Source organism: Cyprinodon tularosa, unplaced genomic scaffold (assembly GCF_016077235.1).
Source record: "Cyprinodon tularosa strain WSP-4 unplaced genomic scaffold, ASM1607723v1 ctg526, whole genome shotgun sequence".
NCBI classification, from domain to species: Eukaryota; Metazoa; Chordata; class Actinopteri; order Cyprinodontiformes; family Cyprinodontidae; genus Cyprinodon; species Cyprinodon tularosa.
The window spans coordinates 608582-631020 of NW_024039259.1; the positions used below are offsets into that span (position 1 = coordinate 608582).

At 36.2% G+C, this 22439-nt stretch overlaps 1 protein-coding gene across 2 annotated transcripts in view; it reads left to right on the forward strand.

The window, feature by feature from the left end:
• The first annotated feature begins 2558 nt into the window (after positions 1-2558).
• clvs2 (clavesin 2) overlaps positions 2559-22439 on the forward strand; it is a 58398-nt gene continuing 38517 nt past the window's right edge. For both annotated transcript variants that reach the window (XR_005282392.1, XM_038304150.1), the window contains exons 1-2: positions 2559-3891; positions 9005-9179. Coding sequence is in view for 1 of the 2 variants with exons in the window: in XM_038304150.1 (XP_038160078.1) it covers positions 3503-3891; positions 9005-9179 (564 nt within the window). In the remaining variant the exon portion in view is untranslated. The remainder of the gene's footprint in view (positions 3892-9004; positions 9180-22439) is intronic.

A 22439-nucleotide genomic window follows, 5' to 3' on the forward strand; every position in this document is an offset into this window, starting at 1 on the left:
AGATACAAAAGAAATTAATTCAGCATTTTAAAGTCCAGCTGTCTGGTGACTGCTGAGCAGGTGTCAGCCCCCCCTCATTCCTCGCTGCACTTTCCCTTTCAGTCACACACACTCCATCCCATCATGCTCTACATTGTGGCAGCACACGATCATGTTTGTTGCAGAACAACTATTTTACCTCATCTATTATTATTTCACAGGGCAAAAGTAGGCTGATGGTGGAGTAGATTTATTACCAATCTAAAGGTTAAGCTAGAAATAAAGGGAAAATGAAAATGAAGCCCAAATCTATTTAGCAAAAAAAAAAAAATATGTTCAAAAAATACCATTTAAAGCAACAGAGTTTAATAGAAAAATAAATAAACAAGGATAATGTCAGGGTTCTGCCTTCTGTTTAAGTTTATTTTTAGTTTATTTGTTATTTTATGTCATTGTAGTTGTTTTCTGTCAGTTTTATATTTCTTGAGTTACTCCCTGTTGCCCCCTTGTGTCTGTTTTCTTTCCCTTTGGCCCCCTTCTAGTTACTTCTATTCACATCTGCTCCATATCAGCTCATTACCCCATTCTTTGTTCTGTTCCCCATATATGCACCACCTCTGCAGTTCCTCAATATTGGTGTCTTGTTGTTTTGTTACTCATCGCTCCCTATGTGTTTTCACCCGACATTACTAGATTTTTTGGTTTTCAGTATTTTGGATTTTTGCCTCTGTTGCCTTGGACATTCAATTAAATCAGAAAAATGTATCTCTGCCTCCTGATCTCTGCTTTTGGGTCCTCAAAACCTCTGCTCAACCTTGACAGATAGAATTAAACTATATCTACTGATATAAGAAAAAAATAGGACTGGCATAGCTTATCTAAAATTAAGGTCAAACATAAAATTTGGGATATTTTTCTCTTAACAATGACCAAGTATCAATTGAGGGACATTTTTAAAAAGTTTTTTAGACTCTTACTTTTCTGCAAATAAGGTTATAAAAAAGATCTCAACAAAAAAACATCAAAAAAGAATATCAGTTAGAAAAGACCCATAGTTTTTAATGTTATGAAAGAGAAATTTCTTAACTAGATTTTAAATAAAATGTGAAATTCTGTATAGCTGATTACAGGTAAGACAGTTTTTCCACAAACATACATGAGAAAATGTAAAGGTTTTTATATATTGTATTCAGCTAATATTTGTAAAGCATGACTCTTACTGCAAACTGGCACTGATTGAGAAAGCATTGAATCGTAATTATGACTAAATCGGACTGTTTGAATCCTTTATATTTATTATCTATTTTTCCATATTATTGGATATATTTTGTACATGTTTGTGTGCTGAAATTCACAGAGATGTTTGGTGTGAAATCATTTTAAAAGTAATGTTTATGTTTAGATGCATTACTAAAATGTAATTTTTTTGTGTTGGAATATGCAGACCAGAAGTTGACTAAACATACACTTAGTATTTGCACTGAACTCCCACATAAACAACCAATAAGCAGCATTTTTAAAGTCATTTCATTGGAAAATAATCGACGTGGAACCATCAGAACAAAGCCTGATTTTACATCTTTGGAAAGTAATATCTAAATGCATCTTTAATATGTATTGTTGCTCTGGCTCTGATCAAAGTAGGAGAAGGTGATGTAAATATGTCTGGCTGTAGAGACTCTTGCTGCCATTAAATCAGATACTGGTTTAGTTGGCAGTGTTAGCAGGCGCCAAGTTCTACTGGAAGATGAAATCAGCCTCCCCATAAAGCTTCTTGGGGGAGGCATGAAGACTCTAAAATGTCCCGCCAACCTTGGATTTAATAAATCCCCGTGGATCCTGCAGAGGATATCTTTTCACAATCCTCACTGACTTTGGAAACTTAACCTTGGAAATAAATTCTGTCATTTGTGAAGGTTATCAATGTCTTTCTGTTGAACATTTTAAGTGTTTTGAATCTCTATGTTGGGTATAAAGAATTATAAAAAAAACACAACATTTGGAGGTTTTGCAGACTGTAAAACATGATCATTAACACAAACAGTGTCTGAATATGATCATAGATGAAACTATTACATTTTTATTTTAAATATTAAAATTAATTTCTAATGAAACTGTGGTTTATTTTAATCTCAATTGCTTACTTTAACAGAATAATTAACATATAAATCAATCTTCTTTAGCAACTGGAACATCAGGATGAACTTTTTTGAAGCATTTGCGACAATTTCATATGTAAAGGCTGAAACCTGCAAACACGTGGCTCTTTCAAACAAACTGGGTCACTAAAAGGTTTAAAAAAAAAAGAAGGGGGGCCCTAATTTTAAGATCTCCATCTCCTAAAGTCAACATCCCCATCTGTTTACATTCATTTAATGCTTATTTTTCTAAGCATTCTCCATCCAGCCTCTCCATCCCGTTGCTACCTTGTCCTCTCTTTCTCCTTGCATCCCGTTTTGGCATCTCTCTCTCTCTCTCTCGCCTTTTCATCTCTCACTCCACCCCCTCCTCCCACCACCTCTCTTCCCTTCCCCCCGGTCGATGGTATCCACACACCCAGGCGCGCCGAGCAGGGACTCTCTGGATGTCAGTCACTTTCCCAGAGAACAGACGGCAGCAGCAGGAGGAGCAGAGACGGTAATCCCCCCCACCTCATCCACCCCACCCCTCTCCATACAGCCAGGAGCAGGAGGCAAGAGGGGAACAAAAACCACACGGGACACCTGTACACTACTGGACCACCCACCTTCTGATGCGTTGGAGTTTCTCTCCCACATTGTGGGTAGGAATAAGAAAGAGCGCCTATGTGCTTTAAACTGGCTTGAAGACGCAGATACTGGTGGTGAAATCCTCCATTCTGATTCCCAGCAGCAGGAGCAGCAGGAGCAGGAGGAGCAGCAGGAGCAGGAGGAGCAGCAGGAGCTCCACGGATGGAGATGCGCTGTGAAGGTCTGCTGGTTTTCATGTAGCAGCGGCTGCGGGGTCGTGCCGCATTGCCGGGCCGCTTCCAGCGACGCTCGGAGAGACGGTGATGCTGTCGTCGTCATTGTGTCATAGAAAGAGAGAGAGAGAGGCGGAGAGGCTGTGACATGGAGGAGAGCGGCTGTTTGTTGGCTCCCAGCTCAGGCCACCCGGATCAGCAGGTTGGACTTGCAGCCTGAAGCCCGGAGGACGTGATTTCAACCAATGCACAGTGGAGAATTATAATAAAGTTGAAATCTTGCAGGAGGGGTTTAAAAAAAGAAATGAATCTGTGCGTAAAAGTGAAAGGCTCATATGTAGAAAATGCATCCTAGGATCATCAGAGCAGCAGCGTATGTGTCAGTTCAGGGTGGATTACGTCTCCAGAGCAGCAGGCCTCCATCTGAAGTCAGCTACTGATCAGAGAAAGCAGAGAGAGAGAAAAGGAAACAGGCAGTCCACTTCCCTGCCCTGTTGCTGCGGGAGGTATCCATTTATTCAGCCGTTTTATTGGGAGCTGCTGTAGTGCGAACCCCCCGCGGAGGGACAGCTGTTGCAAACGATGACTCACTTGCAGGCTGGCCTCTCTCCAGAAACCCTGGAGAAGGCCAAGGTGGAACTGAAGGAGAACCCAGAGACTCTCCACCAGGACATCCAGGAGGTCCGGGACATGATCATCACCCGGCCGGACATCGGTTTCCTCAGAACAGACGACGCCTTCATCCTCCGTTTCCTCCGGGCGAGGAAATTCAACCACTTTGAGGCGTTTCGGCTGCTGGCACAGTATTTTGAGTACAGGCAGCAGAATCTGGACATGTTCAAGAACTTGAAGCCCACCGACCCTGGCATCAAGCAGGCGCTGAAGGATGGCTTTCCCGGCGTCCTCTCTAATCTGGACAAATACGGCAGGAAGATCCTGGTTCTGTTCGCCGCCAACTGGGACCAGAGCAGGTAATAAAAAAGTTTCAGGCTATTTTTTATTCTTCTTTTCATGAAATGAGTGTCCAGACTATTTAAAATACCTCCGTGTTTGAAAAATCCCCAGAAATAGAAGCCTGAGGTTTGTGGAGCTGTCCATTCAGCACCACACAGTGCTTCTAAAGCAACGACCTACTTTAACCAGCTGTGGGGCTACTTGATGTTGTCATTTCTAAATCATTCATAAAATACAAAAAATGTACAAATGTAACGATTTAGTTTGACTATATATATATATATATATATATATATATATATATATATATATATATATATATATATATATATATATATATATATATATATATATATATATATATATATATATATATATATATATATATATATAGTGGTTGCTTATGGTCCTTATTTCTTTTCCTCTACATCCCAGGAAAAATCAGTTTAAATAAAACAATTATGTCTAGATCTTTAGGTTATTGTGTTGTTTTAAAACAAAATAAAATGAAATAGAAAACAGAAACCTGTTTTCTAAAACAATGTTTTTTAAATTGACTGAATAAAGTTAGAAATACATTATAACTCACATTAAATGCTGCAAAGAACAGTTGATTTAATATACGGCTTGTTTAACTTTTTATTTTGATGTCCGGAGGGGACAGTCTTCTGAACGGCTTTATTACAACTGAGTCATTTTATTTTGACAGTAGGGGATGTAGAAAAAAAAAACTAAATGTAGGAAATCAAATACGGTCGTATGTTTTCATTTTATCACTGCTGCACTTTAAAAATGAAAATGTCTTGAGAGCTGTACTGAACAACATTTATTTTTGTATACACTCTGTGTGTACAAAATGACAATAAAGTCTGTTAAGTCTAAGTAACATGTAAAAGAAAGCAATCATAACTCACTCTATTGATAAGATTCATGTGACCTAATTTCTCCTCCAGTTTAACTAAAAATTTTCTTTAGAGGATGAAATGGGATTATTATGAATTTTATTTATGCATTCAGTCTTCTTAACACCTGTTTTGGGTTAAATTGTATCTGGTTCAACTGAAATAAATTTTAGCTATATTAAATGTTCCAGTCAGTAGTGTTTAGATACCTTAGAGCGTACATAGAGATAAATGAATAGGGGCAAACAAATCTTCAGGACAATATGTAGCAGGACTTAGTCATCTTTAATTAAAGAAAATTTGGGACAACAGGGATGTTTCTGGACAACTTAAGATAAAAATGTTCCAGGAAGGTTTTATTTGGCATGTGTCAAAAGATAAAAACATACAGGCTTGTCCAAACCTAGCAGGAAAAAAATATCCTGGAATATTTGAGCTACAATTTTAGAGATGCTCGGCACAAAAACAGCATTCTGCATCACCGAAAGAGCACCATACCCACAGTAAAACATGGTGGCAGCACCATCATGCTAAGGTGTTACTCTTCTTTAGAAATGACTTTTTTTTTCTAGATTTCAGAATAGAATATATGGGGATTAATCTGAGGGATCTGAAGAGATTCTAAGTATTTTGAAAAACCTTTTGTAAGTTAGAGAGGGTCAATCACATCAAAATATGGTGAGGTTTGTCGGCTTAAGGGTGTTAAAACTCAGGAAATGATTCCTCATGGTCTCATTTTTCTTCCATTAAAATCCTTGTATTCTTTGTAATAAGAAAAAACAGGGAAAAAATTACTTCTACAACTTTTGTTGTTAGAGATTTATCACTCTCAATGAATCTACACACATTTGCTTGCTAATGGGCCGAAAAAGCAGGCAAAAATACAACCAGCAGTACCCATTTCACATGTCAGCATGTTTGCATCCTCAAAGCAACAGTGTGCCTAATTGCAGTTTAACCGATCGACCAGCTGTGAGACTGAATCTTGCTATCTCATTATCCTTTGAAAGGATACTTTAAAAGGATGCCTTTTCCCACCATGATCACCTGCTTTGTGCTGGTTCAGGAACCATTAATCACCTGATGACCCACTGACCACCAGGCTGGACATCAAATCACATGGTCATGAGGAAAAAAAAAAATCATAGTTTGCAAAGAGATTTCCAATTACAACTACACATTTCTAAGTTTAGATTTAAAGCTAAGTGGAATGAATGCATCCATTCCTTTATAAAAGGTAAAATCAGATTCAGCTTTAATAATGTTTGGTTGAAACCACTTCAAAATAATATATTTGTTTTTAGTCATAAAATAAGTTTCATTTAAATTAACATTTCTGTTTTGCTTTTTTATTTGGGGCTGTTTCACTAGTTTTTTTATTTTCTTTTTCTCTCCATGTTGCCATGTGTTTATAGGGCGAAAAAGCACAGACTGACACAGACTTAGTCAGGATAATCTTCTAGGTTGGGGTTAAAGGTAAAAGCTTGGTCAGAATGTGGTTTTGTTGGGCTTTAAAATGAGATCATGGCTTTTTAACGTTTGAGTAACCGCAGTTCTATCAACATACTTACCCTTTGCCCTCTATGTTGGTTTGCTTTGTATAAAATATATGATTTATAACAATTAAAAGAAACATATAAATATTTTAGCTGCATTGATACTGTCGACTTTGCATTTTTTGGTATACGGTGTAGACTTTCCGTGTTTGCACATGAAATATCTATACCAATTTTAACTTTTCATAAAATTTGAAAAAAATATAAGATTAAGGATATAAGGATTTCATGGTAACTGTGAGCAGGAAAAATCTTAAACAGTGGACAGGACACAGGAGAATTGAAAGCATCAGCTGGATGAAAATCCTAAAGAATAATCTCAGCCACCAAATTAGATTCTTACATTTCCAGGATAACCACACGCAGGGGCCCTCATCACTGAAAGCAATTAAAGTTTTAAGACCAACATGATGAAAATGAGATAGAACTAATTGGGAGGCTATCTGTGAATCTGGCAATGAAGGCCTGAAAAGGCTGTGTGGCCATCAGCTGTTTTAAAGGAAATCTTAACACTGTGACATGCAAAGCATTGATATTCCTAATTATTTCCTTATTTAAGATGTTGTAAGTAGTGATGCACGATATTGGGATTTTGGCCGATATCCGATATGCCGATATTTTAAAACTCATGTAGCCGATAACTGATATCGATACTGATGTTAAAGCTGGACAAAAATAAGTAGTCATTGAAAATAGCAGTTTTGTTATCCATTTCTGACACTTTGAAAAATAATATACTCAAATATATTTTCATATCAAATGATATCAAATTGATTTTTAAAAACGCGGTATCGATCTATTTTACTTTCAAAATCCCGTGAAATTTCATCGTTCTGTTACAAACTCTCGTGATATTTTGCAAATTCTTGTGAGATTTTGTTAATAAAATAGATCGATACCGCGTCAATATATCAACATATGAAAATATGGCAACATTTCGTGAATTTTGGGGGGATTTCGTCGCATAACGATGACATATAGCAATATTTCATTAGTGAAAGAGATTGATATGGTGTTTTTAAATGGCAATATATCAGCATATGAAGATATTGTGATATTTTAATGTATCAATATTTTTTCCCTCGTCTTTAGAAGTTTTTAAGTCTGTAAAAAAGAAGTTTTTGAGGAAGAAGAAGTAGTAGTATTTTTTTCAGAAGCTGATCAAATATCGGGTTAAATATCGGTGGGGTGGCCGATGTCCGATATTCAGTTTTAAGGCCGATACCGATAGGGGGCCGATTATATCGTGCATCCCTAGTTGTAAATTTCTTCTTTACATGCATCTTATTTTGATTTTATGTGATAAAAAAGGCTGAACTGTGAGGTGGAATTGAATTGAACTGGTTTTGTTTTTTAACTAAAAATGGGAAAAATGTGACAACATAGATTAAAGATGTCTTGGTTTTATGAAAAAGTTGCAAGAAAAATCTGTAAAACTGGGAATATTAAGATGATACCCTAATCAAACGACCCATAGTTCTTTATTTTTCCGGGGCCTACGTTCTAGATTGATGAAAAACTGACATTGCCAATCACCATGAACATGCCGTTCTTGGAATAAGAACATGGTGAAGGTAGCATCATGCTTTGGTGATACCAGTTCAGCACAAGCAGAGAAGCTATTTTAGTTATTGGGTAGGAAGATGCTGTAAAAACTAACTAAACCCTGGAAATTAGCTGGAAAAATAAACCCAGAGCGACATGCTAATGGAGATTTTTAGCCTTCTGAGTCATGCAAGGTTAAAAAAAAACTGCATTAAGAGCAACAAACTTCTTAATAATGTATCAATCTCACCAAGACGTCTTCTTCATAATCTGTCTTCTGCAAATTTAAACCAGCATTTTAACGGCCTGACTACTGCCCACCATGAATGGAAGACCTGAAAAGATTTTAATAAATCCAGTTGCTTTTGTTTTTTTCTTTTGGTTTTTGTGTTCCAGGGCTCAAAAAGTATATTTCTGTGTCTGAATGGCTCGATTAGAAATATAATTCTGATGAATTAAAATAGGATTTTCAGAAACACTGCCCTTCTAAACTGACCAGCTTTTTTATTTTCAAGAAGAAGAAAAAAGAACATCTGATTCCAAACATTTAAAAAGGTCGGGGGCTGAAATGGAAGAGAAAAGTTGTTTTTAAACTATGGACTCAAAGTAGCCTGAATATAAATGTTTATAAAATGTTTGAAATTTCAGTAAAAAGAAATTAAAATCCATGTATCAGTTTCCTCCATTCCACAATGCCTTACTTTGTGTTAGTCTGTCACATAATAACCTATAAAGTACCACTTACTGGAGATAATTAATTTGTGTTAAAAAAAACTGTTACTTCTTGGTAGATTCCCTCCCTGAAGATTAGGGTGACAAAGAGCTGTGGTAAAATCAGTAGGACATCTCAGAGAAAGACAATGATGCACACATGACATCAACACCTTAGAGCATTTATCAGTTTACCTAAGGTGACATTCAGAGTTACCAGTAACCTTTTAACTCCAATTCAACAGCGCTAACAAGTAGAGCTGTGACAGATTTTTAAACCATCTCTCACACCTTCATAGCACGATTATTTTAAACAGTTCAGCCTTCAGATCCTCCCCTCCTCCCAGTTCTCCATGAGGTTTACCTTGATGTTTCCCTCAAAGGAAAAATAAAACACATTTGACATTTCCTTTCAGGTACACGTTTGTGGACATCCTGAGAGCGATCCTGCTGTCGCTGGAATCTATGATTGAAGATCCTGAGTTACAGGTGAACGGCTTCATCCTCATCATCGACTGGAGCAACTTCACCTTCAAGCAGGCATCCAAACTGACCCCCAGCATGCTGCGGCTGGCTATCGAGGGGCTGCAGGTAGGAGACTGCAAAATGAAGCTCTGCTGGTTACGATTTGGTGATCACAGTGATGGACTGGGAAACATTCAAACTAAAATCAAACTTGTTTTTATCTGCAGATGTGGTAATGGTTCCAAAAATATTTTGTTTTATCTAAAAGAGTTAGATTTTCATTATTTGCAAGATGTAGGGAAAGCCATTTGGCTGAGCGACTTCATTATTTTCTTGAAAACAAAAACAAAAGTATTTTTATCATTTAGATTCACTGGAAAAACGTTCTAGAAATAAGTAAAAATGTCTTAAATTAAGTGTATTTACCCTTAATTTGAGTTGGTAAATTTGATAGTTTGCCAATGGAATGAATATTTGACTCCTAAAATAAGATATTTAGATAAAATGCACTTGAAATAAAGTGATGCAATTGTCTTTTCTTATTTTGACTGCAAATTGTCGTGTTCCATTGGCAAAATGTCTCTTTTACCTTCTCCATTCAAGGACAAATGCACTTATTTTAACCTCTTACACCCTCAGGGGGTATAAATAAATTTCTGCCTGACAAAAACACACAAAAGTAAATCACTTATAGCCTCACAGCTATTAGATTTAAGAAGAAACTTTTGGTACCTCTGTAAAGGTAAGATGTCATAGAATGGTTTTCTGGTGTCAGGCCCATTGTAGCTTTGACCCTGCCTGAAATATTAGGGACAAAATACAAAATATTTTGCATTTTATGAACCTCGCCAAAATTTTCTTAGAAATAAACATTGCAAAACATTACCAAAATATTATTTAGAGCACAAAAAAAGTAGTACAGACTTTTAAATCTAAATGTTGTGTAAAAATATACCAAATTTGGACTCAATCAGATGAATCATATTTATTTTAGAATGGTTTTAGTGAGAAATTTCTTAGGCGGAGAGGCCATTTTGGCACATTTATCCAAAAATGTCACCAAACTGTGCCAAATGTGTTTTTTACATCAATACTGGGAGTTTGTTAAAATTACGAGGTCAGGTAGCAGCTGGACCCACCGGTGGGTCCGTAGGGTTCTAGGGGTTAAGAAAAAATGACTAGATGTAGATTTTTTCCAGTGTTGAGGCTTTGCATTTCTGATGTCGTCATTCCACTGAAACCCTTCTGCTAACTCTGAAAAGTCAGACTTTCTTTATTGCTTTCAGTGGCTGATTCACAGTCCTAGAGTGATTAATTCCAGTTGACCACATGATATTCAAAAATAGCATGACTTTATGATCTGATTTGGTCATCTGATTCATACTGAGAATGATTTAAAATTTTATTTGAAAAAAACTTAACGTCAACATGTCATTTAAGATTTATTTAGCCATTTTTCACGGAGTCCCTCAGGGTTCTGTTTTAGTGCTGATCCTGCTCACACTTTACACGCCTCATGTTGAAGAAATTATCAATTAAAATAACAATGTTTACCACATCAACTTGTAAAAATAATCCAAAATAAATAATAGTTTGACAATAACATATATTTGCTTCCTTCCTTCTCATTAAATTGATCTGAATGTTATAAAAAAATAAACATTGATCATCTCCAGATGATCCAATACTACTAAGATATATAGGAAGACACACATTTATTAATCTATTGTATTATTATTGTCTTTCTTGGTTCTTGGTTTATATATAGTTCTATATTATTTCTCACTTTTGTTCAGGTTTAAATGTTAAGCAATGTGAGATTTTTCGAAAATGAAATCCACATTTAAAAAAAAGTCTTCACAGATTTACATTTCAGACGTTTCATATGTTGTTTTGAGAGCATTCTTTCGCAAAAGGAAATTACCACTTTTGTTTTGATCTGATTTTCAGCCGAATTAAAAATAGCTCATTTTAACTTTTTAATTAAAATAATGGATAGCTATCTGCTTTTTTTTTTTTTATGTTGATTATCTTTAAACTAACTCTCACTGCACTAAATATGTCACATTTCTTTGAAACCAGAGAAAGAAAAACCCCCGGAGAGCTAGATTTTTCTTCTGCAGGAAAAAAACAACAAACCTCCAGCTTCACTTCCATTATTCACTCTGCTGTCAAAGAACAGCTCTTAAAAACAATCCAGCTCCCAGAAGCTCCGCAAAGAGCATCCGAACCCCACAAAATTATATCTCTACTTTGCTCCTTTTAAATGTGTTTTTGTTTACCCTGGAGATAAAGAAATAAGGAAACAGCAAGACTCTCACTACACTCTGTGTTTAATAGATTCCTGAAAAAACCCTTTTGTCTCCTCAGTCATCAGCAAACATTTAACATCATTACTGAAATGAGATAGTGGAGGGAAAGGCTGGTGAGCAAAGAGTTCAGCTGTCCTTCGGTAACCAGCGAACCTGGGAGGAAAAATAGTTTGTGCTCGAGCAGAGTTTGTTATTTCTGCACAACATGGCTGTGCATCATCTGCCAATTTGTTTAGGGCTCCATTAGTCAAAGTTAAATCCGAAGGGGAAGAGTTTGTCTTAGGGCGAGTGTGGAGTGAGTGATTATCTGGGGTGTTTGTGATAAATATGAAAGCCACAACAGAACTAAGCATTAATTTCACCCTAAATGTGTTCAGTGTTTTACCTTGCAGATAAAACAAAGTTGAATATATCTCTGTAATTGCACCTTTGCTTTTTTTAATTCAATTACAAAAACAAATATTGCAAACTAGATATGTGCCAAAAACTTGTGATGAAAACTGTGAAATCTTTATAAGGTTGGAGAAAAAACTGTAAAAGTTGAAAGTAGGGCGCTTTTCTTTGCAAATAATGATCAGTCCAAACCAAAAAAAAAGTCCAAATAAGATAGGATCTTGGTTTGACAGAGGGAAATAAAAATGTTTCATTTTCTGCATTTCAGATTTCTAAAGCCAATCTGCAAAATAATCAGATCCACCCTCGGCATGAAAGGAGATCATTACTGGGCTTCATACTAGACACTAATCTCACATTTTCTCCACAGTATAAGCAAAATAACCTCTCCGGAGAGTCAGAAATACAAGCAAGGCTGAATTTACCGAAGGGAAAAGACCCAGAAAACAAATTCAAAGCTACAAGTCCGTAGCCTCCGGCTAATGGCTGCTATCTTTCATTACTATCAGCAATGAAAGAGACATTTATATAGATCTATCACACCTGTTCCTTCAGGGAACGTAAAACATGTTATAGAAAATTGGATATATACTGCAGGTAGTTCTCAGTTGGATTTCATTTGCTCCAACCTGTAACCAGAGGCACTTTATGGAAAGATTGATTTGAAAACTTTCCCATCAATCTCTTGCAGGTTGCAGGGATTCATAATTTGACTGTTTTTAGGCTGATTCCTTACACTCTGGTTGACCAGCTTAGTGTTTAAAACAAATGCAATATATAACATTTTCATTCTTTCATTTTCTAACCTGTTTTCAAGTCTCTTTTGATATTTGCAGATTTAATTATGTTTTTTAGCAGTACAATTTTACATAACGTGTCTCAATTTAGCTTAATTGTGTAAATGAGGGCTCTATTATCCTCGGGGTGGAGGCGTAGGATGGATCTTTTTGTGAAGGCAGCAATTTTGATTGCAAGACCAATTACTCCAGTTGTAAAGCAACTATTTTGACAACTTTGATTTAAAAAATTTACTAAAAATTTCACCCTTCATGCGAAGAAAAGAGTGTATTTTTAAACTACTTGTTTTACCGTTAGCAAGTATTTACCCAATCAAAAACATCTACTTTAACACAAAACTGGCAGGGATTAATTGGAAACCTGCCGTCTGGACTCAAAAGCAAGTGTCCTGCAGAAGTCGACATGACTTAGCATCAAGTAAACTGCCACCACTTTAACGTTATTTCTGTTGCAGCATTCAGAGCAAAAAGTCTGAAAGTATGACAGGCAAAAACATTTTGCAAGCTCTATAAAAAAAACCATAAGCTAAGGTTGCTGAAATATGTAACATTTAGAAGTTTAATCTAATAAAGGCTAACTAAATAATTTATTTCTCTTTAAAAATGTGTTAAATGTCATGTGATTTTAAAAAATAACTTTCTGTGAAAACACTATAGAGGATTCTCTAGCTTGTAGAAATTACCCTAAAGTTTGTTTTTGATTCAAGTAAACGTCATTTTCATCTACATTTGTAATCAATTTGTACCTATATTGTTTAATAAATTTAGCCTGCATTTGATCTCATCCTGTTGTCCTACAGCCAGACTGATCAAATCAAAACTTAAAACTGAGCAGAGATTTATTAAAAATGCAGTTTGTTAGGTATTTAAAAACATGAAAAAGATTTTTCTACTTGTGTTTCGGGAGGAAAGAAAAATCCTACAGAGGTTCATCTCAATGGATGATTTTTATTTTTGAGATCTTTATGGCTTTAGCTTCATGTCAACATAAGAGGAATAACTGAACACATTATTTCACCACCTGCACTTCCTCTAAACATTGTTTTGATGCTTGTCAATGTTCTTGTTTATGTTGTTTTTTATAAGGAGGACAAAGAGAAGATTCATGCAGCGCATCGCTGCCAGGAGTCCATGCATAACTCTTTTTCTACTGTGCCCCAGACACAGAGAAGAGTCTGAATTATTGATGAGTGTTATTAGCGTAGCGACAAGTCTTTCCAAACTGCTCATCTACATGGAGGATTTCTGCTTGCTCCTCAAGACAAAGGAAACAGGTGCTGCAAATTCATTAGGAGGATATTACTTTGCAAAAACAGGCTAATAAATTTTGTAGATTTTCCTAAACGAATATATAAAAAAAAAAACCTCAGTCATTGAATACTTTTAATTATTTTTAGTGTTGAGTTTGAGTTAATTAAAAAGTAAAAAAGTTGCTGATTTTTAATGGGAGGTTATTTGCCTAAACTTTCTTTACTCTTTTTCTAATGAACGTGATAATTGAAAAACATTCATTTACACAAAAAATAAACCAGTATCAGTGAATAAAGGCTCCTTTGTGGCTTCACATCTCTCTTAGTGACAGTTTTCATTTTCATTTTCCTTTCTAAATAAACAATGAGACTTAATAGAGTTAATGCAATCAGGACCTTTTATAGCCGCTGCACCGACAAGCAAAGGTGAGGTTGACTCATTTCGATGCACAAAGAGACATCTGACTGTCAAACTGTGAGGGTGACTCACTTCGACTTGGTGTAAAGCAGCAGCACCACAGTCATGCAGCGTCTGCCTTGCAGAGTTAATTCTGCTCCGGGATTTATCTTCTTTACATTCGGAGCATCGCTCATTTAACTTCCATCTTAAACAGCAGCACTTGCTTGTTTTTTTTTTATTATTTACTGGTCTTTCTGGGGGCATCATCTGATTTCAGGATTTACTTCTGGACTTCTAATTGAAATATTGATAGATGCCAATGACAAAAACAGAAGAGTATTGTCAATTCTCAGTCAGCGTTGAATTGCAGTTACCTTCTGTTGCTTCTGCACTCTGAACCTAACCTGGACAACCTGAGAGAGAAAGATCTAAAAATGCATATTTCTGGCCTAAAACACAATAACCACAGTAAATAATCTGATATTTTATACCTTAGCAGAGAAAATTAGTCTCAGTTGTCTTTGTAAAAAAGGAAATCTGATGCTTATTGTGCCTCAGCTGTCATCAAGTATGTCATGACAACCCTGATGCTGTGGGGTATGAGCAATGCAAACAGCATGCAGACCCCATCTCTCAGAATCCAATTTGCAGCTCCAAATCATGTTCAGGGCAGAAGTGGGTCTGAGTCGTCTCCTCCAGGCTTCAGCTTTCTCATCTGAACTGTAATTTTACTTTTTTTCCCCACAACTTTCTTTAGGAGCCTTTTTTTTTTTTGCCTCCAGGTACAAAGTCTAGAAACAGAAAAGAACTAGAGAGATAGAAGATGTGGGAAAGGTTATTGATCCTTCTTGGAGTCAGAAATCCACAAATAAACGAGAGAATGAGGGAGATAGTGACAGCTCAGCTCCAAAACTCCAGTAATGGGAGTTTAGTTATTCATCATGTCATCAATTATCAGACTGACATTATTTATATGACAAACAAATGAAATGAACTAAATGTAATTTGGCAAAATAAAATGGCCTCATTAGTTTTGACATTAACCATCTGTGCCATTTGCCTTTGCTGTCCAGATGCCTGCGTTATAATAATTATTAAGAACAGAAAGGAAACAACATGACATTATCATGACTCAGCAGATCTGAGGTTAATATCTGTGTGGTTGAAATTATTTAAAGTGCTAAAGCAAACATTACCCAATAACATATATGTGTATATAATGAAAATAGCCCTTATTTTATTTGCTGATCAAATTATTTGATCACTGAAAGTTTCATCTGTCTTAAATAATCAAGAACAGTAAAATGATCTGATGCACTAAACTTAAAAACTAGAGATAACCTAAGATTTCAGTGCACGAGGATTTTCAATGAATTTTACCCATTTTTCTTTCCTTTCAATTAAAAAAGTAAAAACAGGTTAACATTAAAGGTGGAGCCACTTAATGCTGAGTCAGTTTTTGACACTTTAATTTCCTTTTTAGAAGATTTTGGGGGTTTTCAAGTTGTGGTGTTAAACTTTGAATCATCTGATGATTATTTAAGTTGATTTGTTATTTTTAATTTATTGCCTGCTCACTTTGGTCTCTTGTTTCCATTTCTTCTTTTTTTTTCATCCTAAGGTTCAACCAAAGATCCAACTGTACAAAATGCAAATGTATGCAGTTTTTAACTGGTCTTAAGATTTCGATCAGGATCATATCTAAGAAAATCTTTTGATCTCGATGATTTTCATAACCAGCTTTGGTTAGAAACTGGAGCTCTTTATAGCTCTTTACCTGGGTTTGCATCTCTAGCAGCAGCAGCGCAAACACCATCTTCCTCTAAAAGAAATAATAATTGAACATAATTGGTCTCACAGAAATTTACATCTGCATTTAATCCATCCTCTAGGGGAGCAGTGGGCTGCCATTGTGCGGCGCCCAGGAAGCAGTGTGGGGTTAAGGGTCTTGCTCAGAGAGCCAGAGTGGCAGTCTGTGGGAGTGGGTTTCGAAACTCAAAACCTCAGGAATCCAAGCTCTATGCCCTTATACTAGGCCACCACTCCCCAAATAATCATCACTTCTAACACCCTTTGCTTTCTTAAAGTCTTGGTTGCACCGAGCTAGCGCTGCAGGACCTAGCATGAATAACATGTCATCTTCCATGTTACAATGTTTTATTAAATATATAGAAACAATAAACAGTGTAGTGTTTATGGCATTTACTGTATTTACTGTATATCTTGGATTCTTATAGTAGTAAGACTGCAACTGTTACCTGTTGTCTACTTGCAGCTTCTAACTTAATCTTCTAGTTTAAACTTTAAACTATCTACTGATGAAAGTTAAGACAAAAATTAAAGAATTTAAATGAAAAGTTGTTTCAAAAACAGGGAAAACCCAGAACTGAAATAGTTGTTTTAGCTTTATTCGGTGTCCGGCGATGTTTGATGAAGTTTACATTTCCAGACACATACCATATGTCTGCAGCCAGATTTAGCACATTTACCAGGGTGTGAGACCATGTTGTGACAAATGTGTTGGCAGAGAGGCCATTATGCGGTGCATTATGCTTCGTGGGGAGTTCTATTAGAACTGAAGGATCCAACTACGCCCACTCATGCCCCATGGTTAAGGGATTTAATGTCTTGCTCGAGCCTTCAAATGATATATTATATGTCCAGAAACTGTGTGGGCAGCTTGTTTGGAATATTTCTACACATATTTTCTATTGATACATGAAGTTTCGAGGTGTCATATTTCCGCTCTCTTGGTAATCTACTTTGTTTTCATTTATTTCGGAGTCCATGCTTTGTTCCATACAAGTTAATCAATAAAAGAAGGTAAAGAAGGGTTTGGTGCATTGGTTTGCATGACGCCTATGTAGGTTCAGTTTATTAGAATAATAAATCCCATGGATGTGATGTAAGTCTATTATGCTGCCTGCTTTGTTGTAACCTGTGTGAAAATGACCTTTTATCTTTGTGCATCACAACCTGCCATGCATTTCTTTCCCTCTGTGTGCATAGATAACTTATACCCTGTCTTGAATCAGATGTGAATAACATTGTAATGTGTAGTTAATTCATGCTTTCATACATTTTAACTCCTTTCATGTTATTTTTTACTCATTTGCAAGTAACACCATCAAATGCACAAACACTACAGATATTAAAGTAATGTGTACCAAATCCTTAAACTTTGGAAACCCAAATGGATGTTGGTGCATTTCTTCCTCATTTTTTCTTATTTGTGAGCAATGAGCTGTAACTTAACAACAAAGTTATGCAACAAGATATTACACTGCGATCTTAGTAGCAAAATATAGAAAAAAATCAGTTTTTTTGCCTTGCAAATAAGCACATATTTTAGACTTGATGTCCTTCAAGTAAAGTGCTTATATGCATGGATGAATGCCCTTAAAATGTACTGGCTGATTTCCTGTTGTTCACATTAGAATTTCACATTTAACCATATTTATTCACTTAGGCTGAAAAATCCAGGAAAACACAGGAGGTGAAACGCTGTGGATGATGGGATTCAGCCCCATTCGGTCATAATCCTCCAGGATTACAATTTCACTGAGGGATTAAAGTTTCACGTGTCCAGAACCTGCTTTTCTTTTCAGAACAAGTTTGAAATTTGTATTTTACAGGAGTCAGTGGGTTTAAGACAGTGCTTTTATTTAAAATACACGTTAAACTTTGTGGGTAAAACTGAAAAATGTTTCCAAAAAAAGCCAACAGCTCATCGGTTAAACAAAAACTCAAACTGTTAAAGCTGATAAGAAATATAACTGTAAAATGTTCAAAGTAGGTAAAGCATTTTTAAAAAGGGATTTTGTTTGGGGATTTACTTTCCAAACATTTATGAGAGCTTGGAGGAAAACCTCTAATGTGTGAAAATGAGTTTCATCATACAGCGAAGAAATATTTCTTAACATTTTGTATCATCCGTTAATAATTGTTGATGATTTAATTGGGTTTTTAGCAACTGGACTGTTTAAAATTTGCTTCATGCTGGTTACAGTTGCACAGAGAATAAATATGATGCAACATATGAATAATTTTATCCTCCAGTCTGAAGCAAGCAGTGTTTTCCTTAACTTGGCTGACTTATCGTTGCCCTTTAAAGCATGTGAACTCAAATAAGCTACATTAAAGACAGCATTTCATCTTGCTGTACTTTACTGTTTTGCTTTTAATGTTTTTCTGCAACCATGCAACCTGTTAAAGGGGCAGTGGCTGTACACAGCCATGTTGTGAAGCCATCTGGTTCCAGAGGTCAAAGCTGTGAATCTCCTTGTGAAAGTGATCGATCAACGTAATGAATGAGCTGTCTGATGACTCTGACAGTTAACTGAGCTCTTACCAGCTGCTGAGAGGATGTGGGGGGAAAAAACAACAAAAACTATGTAACCTGTGCAAATACAGCTGCTGGGTGTTTCAGTAATGATGAGGCTGGAAGTATAAAGCTTCAATCCTTTCATTGCTTTCAGAACATTTTAACAAAAATGTCAGCTTAAAGATCTAAAAAAGGTTTAATAGATGTTCTTTTTTATTGAACAAAAAAATTAATGAGTCAAATTAGTAAGTTTGGTATTTTTTGATTGAATTGTATTGGGATGCTATTTATTATAGCCATTTAAAATGTTAAAAATGGTTAATTATTGACTAATTATTATTCAGTTTCAATTCAGCGTATTTATGTAGTAACAATCCACAACATGTCATCTCAAGGCACTTTACAGAGGGAGTTCAACTAGATCATACAGTCAGATTGGTCAAAGTTTTCTATGTAGTGAAATCCAACTGATTGCATCGACTCACTTGAAGGCAATCCCTCACGCTGAGCATGCTTGTAGCGACAATGGGGAGGAAAAACTCCCTTTGAACAGGAAGAAACCTCCAGCAGAACCAGGCTCAGTGTGAGCGGCCATCTGCCGAGGCCGACTGGGGTTGAAGGAGCAAAAGCAGAGATACAAAAGGCCATGCAGACAAGCACCTAGCCAGCTCCCATGTCAGAGCATGAAAGAGAGCACATACAGTTAGTCACAGTCAGAGAAACAGGACTACACTGAAAAACAGGCCATGCTCCAACATCTATAAAGAAAGGTGTTGATGGCAGCAACACAGCTGATATTTCTCTCCAGGATGGAGTCACAGCTAAACAGGAACAGACCAGATGAAGCTACTATGAGAAAAAGCAGAGAGAGCATAATGTTAGAGATTGAACTAACAGATTCTGCAGAGTGGGAGAATAGAGATAGAATCAAGCAGAATGATGAAAAGGGGTCCCTATGTCCTCCAGCAGTCTAAGACTATAGCAGCATAACTATAAAGATAGCTCAGGATAACTTGAGCCACTCTAACTATAAGCTTTATCAAAAAGGAAAGTTTTAAGCCTAGCCTTAAAAGTAGACAGGGTGTCTGCCTCACAGACTAAAACTGGTAGTTGGTTCCACAGGAGAGGAGCCTGATAACTAAGATCTGCCTCCCATTTTACTTTTAGGAATTCTAGGAACCACTAGTAAACCTGTAGATTGAGAGTGAAGTGCTCTGTTAGGAACATAAGGAACAATCAGATCTCTAAAATATATCTATTCATATATATCATTATATCAATAACTATGTATTTTTCTTTCCTTCTAAGTTTTGAGCAATGCATGACTTTAAAAGAGGAAAACTGTAAAAGGAAATTACTCTTTTCATATGTCTTTTTAGATCATGTCCTTTAATGCTATTAACTCAGCAGTGAACAAAATGTAATTGTTTTTTTGTTTTGTTTTTTGGACAAGCCTGCTGTTATGTTTAAGTTCATTTTTGACCAAGATGAAGAACAAAACACATTAAAGTGTGCCTTAAAGCGTATTTATTTATTTTCACTGCAAGGAGATTTCTGAACAGATCTTAATAATGTGTTTATTTTAAACAATATTTTAACTCCTACAAATTCAGCCACAATAAGCAATTTTTCCAACTTTTTTCTTGCAGTATGCAAGTTTTATTTTGTGGATTTTTAGCCTAGCATAAATACATGAAAAAAATTCTAACATGCAATAATATACCGGCCTCGGGATTTGTGGATAATCCAAAATATTCTTTAAAATTCAGACAAAACTGTGGAAAACTATGCACTATGCACAATCATTAAAAATCAGAAATGTTCAGAAATGTTAATCTAAGATGGTTTAAATGTGAGGAAAGGAAACATAAATGATGAAGCATCAAATTCTGTCTGGTCTGGAAAGGCTGTTAAAGATTTGGGACTTTTTGATCTCCTGACTGTCTGTAAACAAAAGTCTGATGGTCTAGTGACAATCTGAGGGCGCTGTGGAAGTAAAACAATATTAATCTGCAATAATAAATATAAAAAGGATGCACAAGAAGCCCCTTTAAGATCTATGCAGGCTGAGATGAGTAAACTGTAGAAAGTTTCAGAATAATGTATGGTAGCTTGACTCACCTAGACATCAAACTATCATCTTAGATGGGATGTTAGTCTATTACTTGCTGAAATGTATGAATGTTCATAAGTTTCTGGTCACACAAAACAGAAGCACAATATTGTGACTGAAATTACATGAGTTATACTAGAACAGAATGTTTTTTCTTTAGTTGACATCCAAATTTAAGGACAATTTAGTGCAGAATAAAACTAAATGGTTGGTTGGACCAGTTACATGCCAGGAACAGCTGTGACATTAGCAAGTTCTATAACAATATTGATAACATATCAGTCACGCAGCATCGGATCAATGACCTAAAGGTCCCTTTAACTGAGCAAATTATTTGTGACAATACGTCAATATTCTTTCTCTATCCAGCAGGAGAAAAACGAAGCGGATGCAGAGCTGCTGATGACGCTCCGACAATCAAACACATTTCTGTGACATTTGGGACTAACTTTAATGAACCCTAGATGGATTTTCCTCTTCAAGTGCAGCTCAGATAAGAACTGGACGTTATGTAAAAAAAAAAATAAGGTTAAACTTAATGATGTGTGTTTTAATCGAACAATTTGATTTTCAAATTTAAACCGACCTTTTGTCAAATCTAAAGGAAACATTTCAGTAAATGAATGTGAATCAGAAATGCAGTAAACCGTGAAGCAGATGAAGCTGTAATGGATAAAATATTAAGTTCAGTGTTTAGAAAAATGACTTCATGTAAAAGAAGTGAAGTAATAGCCTTGTGATCTCGCTCTCCTCCTATCATCCCTCCCCTCTGGCCTTCCCACCTTTCACTTTTTGTGTTCTTCCCCCTCCCCCCACCTCTTTCTTTAATTACATCATTGCCCTGCCGTCCCCTCTTTCTCTGCCTCCTCTCTCACTCACTTAAGCCACTCCATCCTTCTTTCAGCAGAGACAATAGTGGCAGTGCCGTTTGTCTGCGCCGACAGCAGCATTCAGCCACGTAATTATTGATTTTGTTGAGGCATCGGTTAGTCATCTGCACCAGTTGTGCTCCACAAGAAATCAGCCTTTCTATTAAACTCAAAATCTGAACAAATCAAAAGCGTCTTTAATGGTTTTATTACTTTTTTCGACCGAAAGAAGCATCATCGGGCGGTTTTGAGCTTTCCCTTTAACCCCCCTCCTTTCTTTCTCTTCCTCCATCTTCCCAGACCCCCCTCCTGCTTCATCCCACCCTTGCTACGTTACCAAGGCAACATGTCCTGCTGCCTCGCTATGTGCCTTGCCCTCTTCTCCAGATGGGCTCCCTTTTGTAGTGTGTTTAGACAGAAAACACGCAGCTCCGTAATTCTCGGCTGTTTTCTTTCCCTCAATAAGCTCGCAGGCAGCTGATTGAGTGTCAACGAACGCAACGTGGGAGATTGTAAATGTGCAATGACTCATGTAAATAGGTGATGTATTATCAGCCGATAACGCTGTTTGCAGAACAATAGGATAGTCAGCATAGGAATCTTTTTTGGGCTGATCTTTTCCCACATATTTCACCATAATCATAAAGAAAATACATTAAAGTCGCATTAAGACATAGAAATGTTTATGTTATCCCTTTATGTGACCCAGAAGATGTTCTCTGTTTGTTGTTTATCATCTTGTCAATTTCTTTTAAGGTTTTTTAACATTTAACACTTTTCTTCTCTACTGATAAAAGAATTTTATAGCAGCTGCAAAATTTCCCTTTAATTTGATGAAAATAAAACATTAACTTAAGGTAAATTGTTAAAATGTTGTGCTTCCTTAGCAATATCTGTATATTTAGGGCTGATCTTCAAAGATTTCTAA